Source organism: Chionomys nivalis, chromosome 4 (assembly GCF_950005125.1).
Source record: "Chionomys nivalis chromosome 4, mChiNiv1.1, whole genome shotgun sequence".
Lineage (NCBI taxonomy): Eukaryota > Metazoa > Chordata > Mammalia > Rodentia > Cricetidae > Chionomys > Chionomys nivalis.
Window position 1 is genome coordinate 58,648,085 of NC_080089.1, and position 13,944 is coordinate 58,662,028.

The 13,944-nt window shown below is 45.5% G+C and overlaps 1 protein-coding gene across 1 annotated transcript in view; it reads left to right on the top strand.

The window, feature by feature from the left end:
• Window positions 1-6,459: 6,459 nt before the first annotated feature.
• Hexa (hexosaminidase subunit alpha) overlaps window positions 6,460-13,944 on the top strand; it is a 33,547-nt gene continuing 26,062 nt past the window's right edge. Inside the window, exon 1 of the mRNA XM_057767048.1 lies at window positions 6,460-6,901. Within this exon, the coding sequence (XP_057623031.1) occupies window positions 6,649-6,901 (253 nt within the window). The 5' untranslated portion in view covers window positions 6,460-6,648. The remainder of the gene's footprint in view (window positions 6,902-13,944) is intronic.

A 13,944-nucleotide genomic window follows, 5' to 3' on the forward strand; every position in this document is an offset into this window, starting at 1 on the left:
GAACTGCTTGTCCACTCGATCTTTAAAGGAAACATCTGAGCCAGGCCACAGCCACACAATCCCAACGGCCACCACTAGCAGAAACAGAACATCAAATAAGGTTGTCCAAGCTGGTGCTGCTGAGTCATGGCGCTAATCTCTGGCAGCAGGGGTAGCAAAGGTCTAATTAGTCGAGTGATGGCCATGCAGTCCCAGCTGTGTTGCCATTAAAAAGACAGCGTTATTTCAAGATCAACTGGCTGAGACGGTCTTAGAAACATTTCTCCCCATGACAGTCATTTCAGAAGTTGAGATAATCCTTCTTTAAATACATTGCCATACACTGGCAAATTGGATTCTTTTTGGACGATCTGTTTGAATAGCCAATGATGAAATAACCAGCAGCTCAAAACAGACAACTAATCCCATTTCTCTGCCTATAAACATAATGTTTTCAAACATGGGAGTGGAATTGTCTTCATGTGTGCCTCAGCATGATCTTTGGGCTGCCTAAGAGGTAGTATGTAGACCTTCCAAATTTACAGAATCCAGCTGCCAGGGCAAACCTCCAAGATGGATCTTACAAGACTCTGAGAATCTTTAGATTTCTGCAAAAGGGATCACAGCTCCGGGTATGTTTTTGGATTGTCAAAAACATTAACATCTAGACTGGGGAGATGGTTCAGTTGTTAAATGCCTGCTGAGCAAGCCTGGAGAACAGAGTTCAGATCTCCAGAACCCATGTAAATGTTGGGTAGTTATAGTCGTTCACCTGTAATTCCAACTTCAGAAGTCGAAATAAAGGATCCCCAGAGCAAACTGGCTAGCAAGACTAGCCATATTAATGAACTTTGGTCTGACTGAGAGACCATGCCTCAGTGATGAGGTGGAAGGGAGATTAAGGATGATTCTTCTGACTCCCACATCCATGCACATCCACACACATGTGTTCACACACATGCACACTGATAGAGAGCCTTGCTCAGCCATTATCAGTCAATACACAGAAAGGAATGTCTATTGAGACAGTCTGTCTTGCCCGGGAAAACAGTTTCAGGAAAGAGAGACATGTTGCTCCCTACAGTTCCAACAGTTCCCTCAATCCTAAGCTCCTCACCCCATCCCTATAAAGGAACACAGATAGTTTTGCCCCTGGCAGACCCCTCAATTTACCTCATTGAGAACATTAATAAACACAGTCCTATCTGTTAAAGGTTAGACTCAGGTCTCTTTTTTGCCTTTTGTCTCTTTACTCTGCCTCAGAAATCTAACACACAACACACACACACACACGGGGAGGGATTAATAGTCAGGCCTGTCACCCCAACATTCAGGAGGCTGGGCTATATATATCAACAGTCTCAGAAAACAAAACAAGACAGATGTGGTGGCACACACTTTTAATCCCAGCACTGGAGAGGCAGAGGCAGTTAGATCTCTGTGGGTTTGTGGCCTCCCTGGTCTATATAGCAAGTTCCAAACCAGCCAAAGCTATTTAGTGAGACCCTATCTCAAAATAAACAAACAAATACACAAGCAAAACAAAATTTTACCAGTAATAATTTAATTAAGCTTAAGAGGCAACTTGATGCAAAGTATTATGCAATATACTATAAGTGTGTAAGGATGGTTGAAATATAGTCACGTGCTTCATGGAGCAGGGGCTGAACATATATATTCATTGTTACATGTGATTAGCTTCAGGGAAAGATATAGTTAGAACCAGACTATAAAATTACAGCAGAAAAACTGGATCTGACTGGAGAAATGAATGCCAATTTCCCTTACCTTTGGGGGACAGTGGGATCTCCAGGTACCAATCAGGGAGCAGATGGCCCTGAAGCTAGAAAATCAGGGGAAGTCAGATGGCAGGGACCACCATGCATCAAGGAAAAGAATTTCATGTCATTTCTAAAAAACATTATCTCCTGAAGGGATATGCATGGCCATGCAGAAAAGAAAAAGAATTACCTCAAAAAGAGCAGAAATCAAAGAGCTAGCCACTGTCATTTCCCTTTCTTTGTTCTTCTCTGATGCACTAGCTACTTTTTGGTTCTTGTTGTTTAGGGGTTTTGTTTGTTTTTGTCAACTTTACACAAGCTAGGGTCATCAGGGAAAAGACAAGGACAATCAAGAAAATAGCTCCATTAGATTGGCCTGTAGGCAAGTCTATGGGACATTTTCTTGAATAATGACTGATGTGACAGAACACAGTCCACTGTGGGTGGTTTCACCCCTAGGCTGGTGGCACTGGGTTATATTTAAAAAACAAAACAAAACAAAAAAAAAAACAAACATGCTGAGTCAAGCCATAGAGAGCAAACTAGTAAGCGGCATTCCTATATGATCTCTACATCAGTTCCTGCCTCTAGTTCGGCCCTGAATTCCCCCAGTTACAGCTTGTGACATGGATGATTTAACAGAGTAAACCTTTTCTTCCTCAAGTTGCTTTTGGTCTTGGTGTTTATCACAGTAATAGAAAGCAAACTAGGGGCTAGGAGGTGATGGTTCATGCCTTTAGTCCCGCACTAGGGAGGCAGAGGCAGGTGGATCTCTGTGAGTTTGAGGCCAGCCTGGTCTACAAAGCAAGCTCAGGGATTAAGAGCACTTATTGTTCTTGCAGAGTACCTGGTTTCTGTCAAAATTAATTTTTTTTTTTTTTTAGTTAGAATCTCACTATATAGCTCTGGCTGTCCTGGAACTCACTATGTAGACCAGGCTAGCCTCGAACTCAGAGATCTGCCTGCCTCTGCCTCCTGAGTGCTGGGATTAACGGTGTGCGCCACCGCTGCCACCTGGCTCCTAAATTGTCTTTTATCACAACAGCAAGACAAGTAATCCACATATATCTGGTACAGAGTGCATCACTCAGGAACTTTCCACTTAATTTCACGATCCAGTTTCATCCGACTTCACACACTGTTTCCAGCCAAATACAGCAGTTCCCTGGAGCCACCACAGACCTCTGCTTCGGTTTGTCTATATTACTCATCTAACACACACTCCTGAAATGTCTGCTATGTGCCGGGCTCTTTTAGGGTCTTGGATCCTTGAGTGAACCCATCACTGTTTCTTCTTGACTGCCGTCGTCCTCCACAAGCTGCCCTCTTCGCTATACACGGAGTAAGGCTGGCCTTTGAAATCCTTCATGCGCTCACTGGACAAACACTAGCTGAGCACTTCCTGCCTGCAGAGTCCTGGCTCGGGCAGTAAGGACACAATGGTCTCATTCATCATGTGGTCTGATGGGGACATGAACAACCAAAGGGACCAAAATGAACCATGAGAAATGAGAGGAGGTGATGCTTCCCATGGGTCTTCCCCTCACAGCACACAAACAAGATGGCTGTGCATCATTGGACGGGATTAGCCAGAATGCTAGTCTCCATGAGTCCTGTCAGCCCAAGAATGAATCACGGTTTAGGAAGAAGCCCCAGAGACTTGCCTACAGCCTGATCTCGCGGAGCTATTTTCTCCACTTAAGTTCCTTCTTCTCCTATGGCTCTGGCTTCTGTCAGGCTGACATGAAACTAGCCAGCACACCTGTACTTTTTTTTTTTTTTTTTTTTTTTTTTTTGAGACAGGCTCTCTCTATGTTGTCCTGGCTGTCCTCAAACTCAGAAATCTGCTTCTGCCTCCCAATTGCTGGGATTAAAGCTGTACACCACCACACCCAGCCCATCTCCTGCCCATTTCTCTGTCTTTACTTGAGTGAACTGTCGGGGCTGGACCGGTGACTGAGAGGTTAAGGGTTCATACTGCTGTTGCAGAGGTCCTGAGGCCAGCTCTCAGCAGGCAGCATGCACTGTGAATGTTTATTCACTCAGATTTTTGCTGCTCTCTATGCTGGATTCTGCACATTCGTTTGCATTACCCTTTTACAACCGTTTACAGTCCATACTTCCTGACTACCTGATGTACTAGTTAGAGAGTAATCGAAACATTATGGACTATTGTCTCAAGAAACTCTAAGTGCTTTGCTTAGTAATTTTCCTTTCTTCCTTTGAGTGCAGCTCATTTACCCTGTGACTCTTTCAAGTGATTTTTTTCCTTGGGTTCAGGTGAGGTGTCACATGACAAGGTGCCTGGGCACATTCTCAGTCCTCAAGTCCTATTTTGTTCTATTGTTCTTACCTATGACCCTGTTTTGAACTCTCCTCAACTATCAGTCCTGCAGACCTGATTATGAACTTGGCTCTTCTGACAGCGGCTCTGGAATTCCCCCTCCTCCTTCCTCTTTCCAGCCCCCAAAAAATAGAGAAGCAAGTACACTCCAAGGGTTCGCAAACCGCAAACCGCTGCCGGAATCCACGATTCTCTATGTGACCCTAGGTGAAGTCTCTCCTGACAGGAAAAGTGAGTATCCGGACCCTAAGAGCACTGATAAAAACCTAGGTTCAACCAACAGAGGAATTAAGAATGGGGATTTGGCTCAGATGATGTGCTTGCCTCATAAGCATGACGCCCGAGTTCAATCCCCAGAACCTATGAAAAGAAAAAAAAGTAAAGGTGGTACAGGCTTGTTATCCCAGAGGTGTGAGGCACAGACAGGTAGATCCCAGGACTCACTGACAGACCAACCTGGCCTAACCATGGAGCCCCAGGCCAGTGAAAAACCCAGTCTCAAAACAACAAGGTAGATTGCCGTGTGGTGGCGGTACAAGTCTTTAATCCCAGCACTCAGGAAGCAGAGGCTGAAGGATCTCTGAGTTCAAGGCCAGTCTGGTCTACAGAGGTAGTTCTAGGACAGGCTCCAAAACTACAGAAAAATCCTGTCTTGAAAAACCAAAACCAAAACCAAAAGAACAAAACAAGGTAGACAGAGGTTACCTAAGGAATGACATCCAAGGTTGTCAGCTGGTCCATGCACACAAGCGACACATACACACATGCACCCCAAACATGGGAGGAAAGGCTTAGGATGTCGTTCAGTCAGTAGAGCGTTTACCTTCACAGCGTGCAAGAAGCCCATTCACACCCACAGCTCTATAAATCAGGTGTGGTGGGCACAGCCTCTAACCCTAGCACTCGGGAGAGGAAGGTAGGAGAATCCGAAGTTCAAGGTCATCCTCAGCCGCGCAGCAACCAGTCTGCATTACGTGAGATTCACGCAGAATTTAGGACCTGAACTATGACTGTAGAAATTATCGCTCTCTGGATACTAGGTCTAGCCCTATTAACCGCCTAGCAGAAATTTCATCTTTTCTTCCACTGTTCCACCCACTCCCCTCAGGGCTGAGGGCTGAACCCAACTTCTCTGGCATGTTAGGAAAATTACCACCGAGCTACACTCCCAGTCAAGGGAAACTGCGTTTTTCTTTTCTTTTTTTCTTTTCTCTTTCTTTCTTTCTTTCTTTCTTTCTCTCTCTCTTTCCCTTTGTTTTTTCAAGACAGGGTTTCTCTGCGTTACAGCTCTGTCTGTCCTATTCTGGGACTCACTTTATAGACCAGGCTGGTCTCGAACTCACAGAGAGATCTGCCTGCCTTTACCTCCCAAGAACTGGGATTAAACGTGTGTGCTACCACCACCCGGCTCAAGACAAATTTCTTTTTTTTTTTCTTTTTTTTTTTTCAAAGTTCTTTTTTTTATTGAAAAAAAAATTTTCCGCTTCCTCCCCGCCTCCCATTTCCCTCCCCCTCCTCCTGCCCCTCTCCCGTTCCCCCCACTCCTCTTCTCCTCCCTCTCCAGTCCCAAGAGCAGTCAGGGTTCCCTGCCCTGTGGAAAGTCCAAGGTCCTCCCCCCTCCATCCAGGTCTAGGAAGGTAAACATCCAAACTTCAAGACAAATTTCTTAATAAATTCTGCTAAATTATGTAAGTGAAAATGACCTTGAATTACAGTCATCTTTCTGCTTGCCCTGCTGGGTGCTGGGATTAGAGACTTGTGCCAACATACCTGGCTCTGGCACTCCCTAGACAGCCCAGACTGGCCACAGACTTAGAGACTTAGAGGGAAAGACTTCCTGCCTTCCCCTCACAAATTCTGGTATCACAACCAGAAACCACTACATACGATTTCTAAAGCACACAACTTTGGGTGTTTTGCAGTTGCCCCCAGAACAAAGTCCTGATTCTTAGACTTAATATGTAGTTCCCTGCAGGCCCAGGCCCCAGGTTATTACTGGGGGGCATCTTCCATCCTGCAGCCCAAGTCCCAGCTTGTATTGCTGTCTGCAGTAAACACACACCACGGGGTGTGGAGTTGTGTGTGAAAGGAGGGGGCAGTTTCAGGTAGGTAGTAGAGGGTATTTGTAAGTGGTCCCCTCTGGAGGCAGGCAACGGGGTGTCTCCAAACATTTTTTCCTATCCAAGATCACACTGTTGTTGAGTCCTCTGGAGTTGTTCAAGTGCCCTTTGTGCCACGTGACTTAGACTCTAGTTTTCCTTCGGTTTTTTTCCTAGACCGGGTTGGTTCTCCAACCGCAGGGGCGGCGCCTGTCCCTCCCGGCCCAGCCCCTAGGCTTGGATTACTGAGGCCCGGCCCGGGCGGGGACCGCTCCTAAACAGCCTAGCGTGCCGGAAGCTGCGGTAAACGGGGCCTAACGATCGCGGAGGTCGAGCTCAGCTTCCCGCGCGCTCACGTGACCCTTCGATTGTCACGCGGGCGCCGCTCACCTGACCGGGGTCTCACGTGGGCTCAGCCTGCATTGAGGGCGCTGGCCGGTGGGCCATGGCAGGCTGCAGGCTCTGGGTTTCGCTGCTGCTGGCGGCGGCGTTGGCTTGCTTGGCCACGGCGGTGTGGCCTTGGCCCCAGTACATCCAAACCTACCACCGGCGCTACACCCTGTACCCCAACAACTTCCAGTTCCGGTACCATGCCGGTTCGGCCGCGCAGGCGGGCTGCGTCGTCCTCGACGAGGCCTTTCGACGCTACCGTAACCTGCTCTTCGGTTCCGGCTCTTGGCCCCGACCCAGGTTCTCAAGTGAGTCACAGCCTCTTCTTCCCTCCGAAGGAGCCGCCTTCTGTGGATCAACCCCGGCCCGGCTTCCTCCTCATGGCTTCTGCCCTGCCCAGCCAGTCACCTCCCAGGTCCCCTTTTCCCCTTGCTTTTTCTCTAGCCCGCTACGCAGCCTCCCAGGCTTAGCCACTTCTCCATTCACCCCTTCATTAATCAGACTTCTGGGGTCTCCATTTGCCCTGAATCTTTTCTCTTGGACTGTAGGTTTTCATTTTTTAAAATGCCTGCTGTAGGAAGGACCACAGTTCAATCAGGCTGTTAAAATATTGAAAGTATAATGCCAATAGATATTTGAGGTGATTCTTTAGGTCATGCTCCAGGGGTAACCGGTCCTTGTGAGGTAGTGACCGGGGCTGCACAGTGGAGCTCGGCATATGTCTGGCACATAAGTTGCTTAGTAAATGTTTAAATTGTGAAACAATTCATAGAACACAAGGCCCCGAACTTCCGGGGACCTCGACAGAGGCAGCTTGACTGGCAGGCTTGGGCCTGACACGGATGAGGTGGTAGATGTGGGGGAGTGGCAAGGGACGGAAGAGAACAGTGTTGGGTGCCTGTCGTGGGCCCTGGTACTGTAGATGCTAAGCAGATGCTAAGTGTGCCCCTTCCCAACCCATTTATTCTAGAATGAAGGTAAGAGAATTGGTTCTTCTGCAACCACTTGTCGGTATTTGATTTGTTCATCCTCGGGTAGTAAACAAGTGACTTAGTAAGTCGCGCGTGTCATTATGGTCTGAATCCTCTAAAGTGCCTCCTTGGGCCCTTTCTTCCCTAGCTGTCTCTGTAACATAGTGGGTTTAGTGCGTTTGTTGGTTCTGTTGTGTTAAAGGACTGTTTGGTGTAAGGTGTGTTCTTTATTTTCCTCATTGCTGTGACTAAGAACGGTATTGTGGCTCACCGGCAGAGGAAGTAGTCCACCATGAGAGCGTGGGAGCCTGAGCTTCAGGCAGTTTGTCACAGTGCACAACAGCCAGGAGGCAAAGAGAAGAATTCGCCCCCCATTTTCCCTCTTTTCTTCTGCATCGAAGACCATGCCATCCACAATTGGGGTGGGTCTTTCCTTCTGAGTTAAAATTATCTCAGAAGGCACCCTCCCAGACACAGCCTTGCAGGACTTAGCATCCTGCAAGGCCTCCTCGTTCTTGTGTCTTTCTAAGATCATCAATAGGAAGATGGCCGTCAGGTTTCAGACTTGGAGGGGAGTCTGATTGCGAGAAAGCTGGAGGAGCACGGGATGCCAACTTGTAGTCTCCACTCTTGTCACAGAATTGGAAATGCAAAATGTGTCATGGAGCCGGGTTGGGCAGGAGTAATGATTAGAGCTCTCCATTCTAGGGGCTGTGACTTGTGCACAGTTGGGAGGTTAGGTAAGTGCTGGGTTCAGAAAGCCTCCTTGGGAGGTAGAGCCAGGAGGATCAAGAGTTCGAAGTCATCTTTGGCTCCGTAATGAATTTTAGGTCATCATGGGCGAACAGAGACCCTTTCTCAAAACAAGCAAACAAAGAAACTCTCCACTCTTAAGTGGCCTGATGGTTTGTTCTTGTAGAAGACTGGGCTGCCTTTAAGTGTACTGCTTTCAAAGAGGAAGAAGTTTTACGATGCCATTTATAATGGGGTATGTGGAGAATGGACTGGTACCTAATGAAAAATAATGATGAAACTATCTTTGGAGAGGAGGTAGGTACTAGGATCAACCGTATTTGGATGAGGTTCAGAAGTATACATTGATCTGTATATTAAACTCTCGGACTTTGGGTTAGTCATGCCCATAGTCTTCCACAGGCTGGGTGACTTTCCCTTCTACCTAAATCATAATGCTTTCACAGTAATCTGCCTAATTCTGAGCCTGAGAAGCTCACCTTCCTAGGGTGTGTATGACTAGTTTGGGTCTAGCATATGAAATCTGAGATGCCTTGCTTCTACTTCCTTACTGCGTACTTCATTCCAGACAAAAGTAAAGTAGGGAGGGCATTGGTGGGCTGACCAGCTGACCTGTTCATTGTCTTGGGTGCTTGGTCTCGCACTTGGGCATGTTGTAGCTTTTTTTGATTGTTAAAAGTCAGAGGTTTTGATCCCCTCACCCTTAAGAAAATGTTTAAACTAAAAACCAGGCATTGTAGCCTCTGTCTCCTGAGTGCTGGTTCATATAGTAGTGTGGTCTAAGTCAGCCTGTATACTTAGGGAGATCCTGTCTCTAAGTGAATGGATAAATATAAACAAACAAGTGTTTAACTAGTCTGGTTAGGAGCTTTCTCCCACCACTGTTGGAGCTATTGACAATTGGAGCAGCTCAGGAGAATCAGTTGGGTATATAGACCTGAAAAGTGTTTGCGTGGGTAAAAAAACTTTTGTGACCTGCTCCAAGGTAACAAAAATCAACTCTCCTAGAAACATTGAATTTTCTTGTCTGTTCCTAGCTGTAACAGATAGCACCCATGCTTAGGGAGGTGTTCTCTTTGGTTTTTGTTGTTGTTGTTGTTAGGGTTTTTGTTTTGTTTTGACAGCTGTCTTAAGTTGTAAATAAGTTTCTCCAGCTAACTGTTGTATGCCCCTTGTTTGGGCTTAGGCATGGCTGAAGTTCATTTTTGGACGTGGGTTCAAGTGCAGGAGGTAGGGTTGCTCAGCAGCTCAGCAGTCAGAAGCAGCCAGATACTTCTATAAAACTTTAGGGGTGGAGATGGGGAGCCTGCTTACCAGACACAATGCTACCCTTCAAACCTCCCTACTGTCCAATCTTAACTTTACAGTAATGGTACTAAGAGCACACATTTGTGGCTCTCTTCCTTATCTGAGACTGGAGGCCTAGATTGGGCAGTTTCAGAGTTCAAGTTCACGTCCCTTTATATGTTGAAGTTGCCAGACTGTTTGCAATGTGTGCCATCACACATAGTGGAAGAAGCCCTTGAAAGTAATTGTTACACTGTAAGGCACCCACTCCCAGGACTCGAATGGCTAAGTGCTGCACAGTAGGTTTTGCTGTGGCAAACCTGACTTAGTGAAGGGCAGTGGAAAGCGGAAGGAAATGAGCATGTATGAAAAGCTGGCACTAAAGATGCAGTGTGTCTTGTCAGCCTGCTCTGTGGGGTGGTCCTGTCTTCAGAACTGAGATTGCAGGCAGAATGACTGCCAGTGTACAGCTCGTGGCTGTGGTAGAGGATTCCCTCTAGGTCTGACTGTCCGCCAAGATTTCCTCCCTTCAGGGCAATCTTGCAGTGCTCATGAAGATCTTTGCCAGGACGATTAGTCATTTGGAAAACTGTTAGCCTCTGGGAAAATTAAGCTCTGATCATAACTTAGTGTTAGTGACTTCACATAGTAACTTCTAACATCTAACTCCTTTTCATTATCATTCAGGTCATGAATGTTTTTTCTCTGCTCCATTTATCATTTTCCGGAAGTATTTCTAGCCACCTTCCTTCCTTCCATCTTTAGCAATTAGTGCTTATTAATCAACCATAATTAGTTAATAGTGCTAAGTCTACAGACTATGTTAATCAAATAGCTCTCATCCTTAGATAATTTTCAGTTATGAACTGGGGATGTAGCTGAGGTGATAGAGCGCTTGCTAAGCGATCACAAAGCCCTGGGTTTGATCCCTCCCCCACGGAAAGTGGGTGTGGTGGCACACGTAATCTCAGTGCTCAGTAGTGGAGGAGGAGGATCTCAAGTTCAGCTAGAGTAAATTTGAGGCCAGCTATGGAAAGAAGAAATCACAGTCCCTTGAAAGTGGGACTATACACCTACAAAAAAGTAATATTTTTTCTGCGATATTTGAAGCGCAAATAATTTTCAAATACAGAACATGTTACCCAAGTGTAAGAATGGTGGGCAAGTGTAGTTTGAAAGGCTTTTCTTCGGTGTTGTTTAATCAGATATGAGAGTAGGTGTTGGTGTCGGGAGGTAGTCCACCTTGGAGAACAGCTTGTGGAAAAGGCCTCCAAGTAAGAAGCCAGCAAGGCTTATTCAAGAAACTCAAGGTCAGTGTGGTTGACGCTCAAATTTCGGGTAGGTCAGCAAGTTCTGAAGAGTCATGAAGCTACCTAGTGAGCACTAAAAGCAGGAGCATTAGAGGAAGGCCAGCCAGGGTTGTTACACAGGTGGCACTGGCCAAGCTGGCTGCATGGGGCGTCGGTGGCAGTAAGACTTGGAGGCAAGGAAGGCGGTTGTGGTTGTTAGAGACAGCAGTCCTGGACTAGGTTGATGGCTGCAGGGACATGGCCTCTCCGGACTGCTCAGAGACTTCAGAGATGTGCTTGGACGTCTAGTGTTAGGATGTGTGCTAAAGACGGCTGCCAGTTGTCTTTTGGCGACATGAGTATGCATTCTCACATGTTGCTGCATTCACCAGGATAGAGGAAGATAAAGGAAGTACTGAAGTGTGCTGAGAAGTGAAAAGAGAAAGAATGGAAGTGGGGCGGAGGGGGTGCATGGACAACCAAACCTGATCGACTGTGAGTCTGATTTGGGATGTGTCCAATAAGAGGTATCTTAACAGACGGCCAGTTGTGTGGTAATAAAGCTTGGGAAATGAGTTTGGCTGTTTCCAGAGACAGGAAGGTTCAGCAGGAGACTGGAGGCTGGTTGAGGAGGAGTGCGTTACTGATATTATGGAAAACTACTGAGCTGGAGTGTGGGTTAGTTCCTCCTCCTGAGTATCCAGATCATCTGACAGCCATGAGACTCCAGGGCAGGAGGTGTAAACACCAACGTGACTAGGAAACTGCAGAGTGCAGGGAGAGACTCAGATTCCACAGCCTGACGGCCCGAACCACAGACCAGCAGGGAAGCCGACTCTGGAAGGAGCACCGAGTCTCAACACCTCATACCAGAAGTAGTTGCAGGGGAATTGGCATTGTTCAGGGAAAACCAGAGCTACATTTAGGGCGGCAATGGAAAGAACTGATGGTATTGGAAGCTAAGTAGGGTATTTGAAGGGTATTTGAAGGTGGGTGATGCCCCGTGCCGGAGTTTTGTAGAGAAAAGGAAATAACCTTTATAGGAATGGGGGATGTAGGGTCAAATGAGCCAGAGGGGTTTATACATTTCTTTGACCATAAAATTTCCAGGATGATGACCATCAAGAAGAGTTCACGTGGAAAGCCAGGTGTGGTGGCTCTTGCCTTTAATCCCTGTACTCAGGAAGAAGAGGCAGGTGAATCTCTGAGTTCAAGGACAGCCAGGGCTACACAGAGAAACTGTTTGGAAATACAAAACAACAACAACAAAAAGTTCACGCGGGGACTTAACACATGCTAAAGACTGTGTTTCCAGTGAACAGTGAAGAGCTAATCCATAATCCATCAGTAAATAAGGATGATTAGATATCCATTTGGAAAAAGTAAAATCTTTATCTCTTGCCAAACATAAAGTAAATTCCTGGTAGATTAAGTATCTAAAGATCAAAATCTCTAAAATAAAAGCAGCAGAGGGGATTTGCAATTCTAAGACTTTCTAAACAATGGGGAAAAAACAAAGGAAAAACTACCATATTTGACTATATGAAAACTTAAAAAAAAAAACAAACCTGTGAGATTAAAGAACAAGAGGGATTTGTGGCTTACTCTGTAATTCCAGACTCAGGAGGTTGAGGCAAGAAGATTACCCAAGTCTGAAACCAGCCTGGGCTACCATGAGATACCATGTTTCAAAACAGCAAAACCTAAAAACAGCATAGAAAGAAAAAGTGGACAAAATAGGCCCAATAAAAAGACAACATTAATTACGTGGGAAGTACTCAGTGGTAGAGAACTTGCCTAAAATATGCCTAAAATAATAAAGGAGGCAAGGTTAAGATCTAGAAAGAGCTCCATATATCAATAAAAGAAAATTAGCTGGGTGGTGGTGGCACAAGCCTTTAATTCTAGCACTCGGGAGGCAGAGGGAGGCAGATCTCTATGAGTTCGAGGTCAGCCTGGTCTACAAGAGCTAATTCGAGGGCAGGCTCCAAAGCTACAGAGAAACCCTGTCTCGAAAAAACAAAAAAAGAAAAAAAAGAAAGAAAATTAACTAGCCAGGCATGGCGGAACATGACTGTTAATTCCAGACTTAGGAGGTACATAGAGGCAAGAAGATTGAGAATTTAAAACTAGCCTCAGCACATAGCAAGTTCAAGGCTATGTATGAGAACTCCAATTCAAAAAACAAACAAAAAATAAAGTAAAATTATTAAGTGGCTTATAAAGAATATGGCTAGTGATTGCAAACAATGCTTAAATTTAGTTGTTATTGAGAAAATGCTAATTATAGCTATGCTTTTGCTTGAATGTTCCTATATTAAAGATTGTGTGTGTGTCTGTCTGTCTGTGACATGTGTAGGGTACTCACAGAGTCCAGAAGAGGGCATCACATCGCATGGATCTGTAGTTACAGCCAGCTGTGAGTCACTACATATGAGTGCTGGGAACTGAACTCAGATCCCCTGGACGAGCAACAAGCTCATTTAACCACTGAGCCATTTTTCCAGCCCTTGTTTTCTTTTTCAAACTAGCAAGCAGAGGTAGAATTGAGATGGGCAAATATTGGAAGAATGGAGAATGGGCCCACATCTGTGGGTTTGGGTTATAAATTAATACAATATTTTGAAAGTATCATAACCAAAATTTTAATATCTTTGGTTTAGTATTCCTGTCCCTTAACAAAAAAATGTGAGTTCAAGGCCAGCCTGGTCTACAAAGCAATTTCCAGGATAGCAAGGACTGTTACACAGAGAAACCCTGTCTTGAAAAATAAAAATTAAAGAGAGAGAGAGAGAAAAGAAAAGAAAAAAAAGAGAAAAAGTAATTGCTTTTAAAAGATGTTAAACTTCATACACATTTTTATTTATTGAAACATTGTTTATAATATAAAAAATTTAGAAGCATGGGGGACCTTCAAAACAGCTTAGTAGGTTAAAAACACTTGTAGCAAGCTGGACAGCCTGAGTTGTCCCTAAGACATCACATGGTGGAAGAGAGAACTAACTTCAGCAGTTTGTCTTCTTACCGCCACACACATGCTGTGAAACCCCA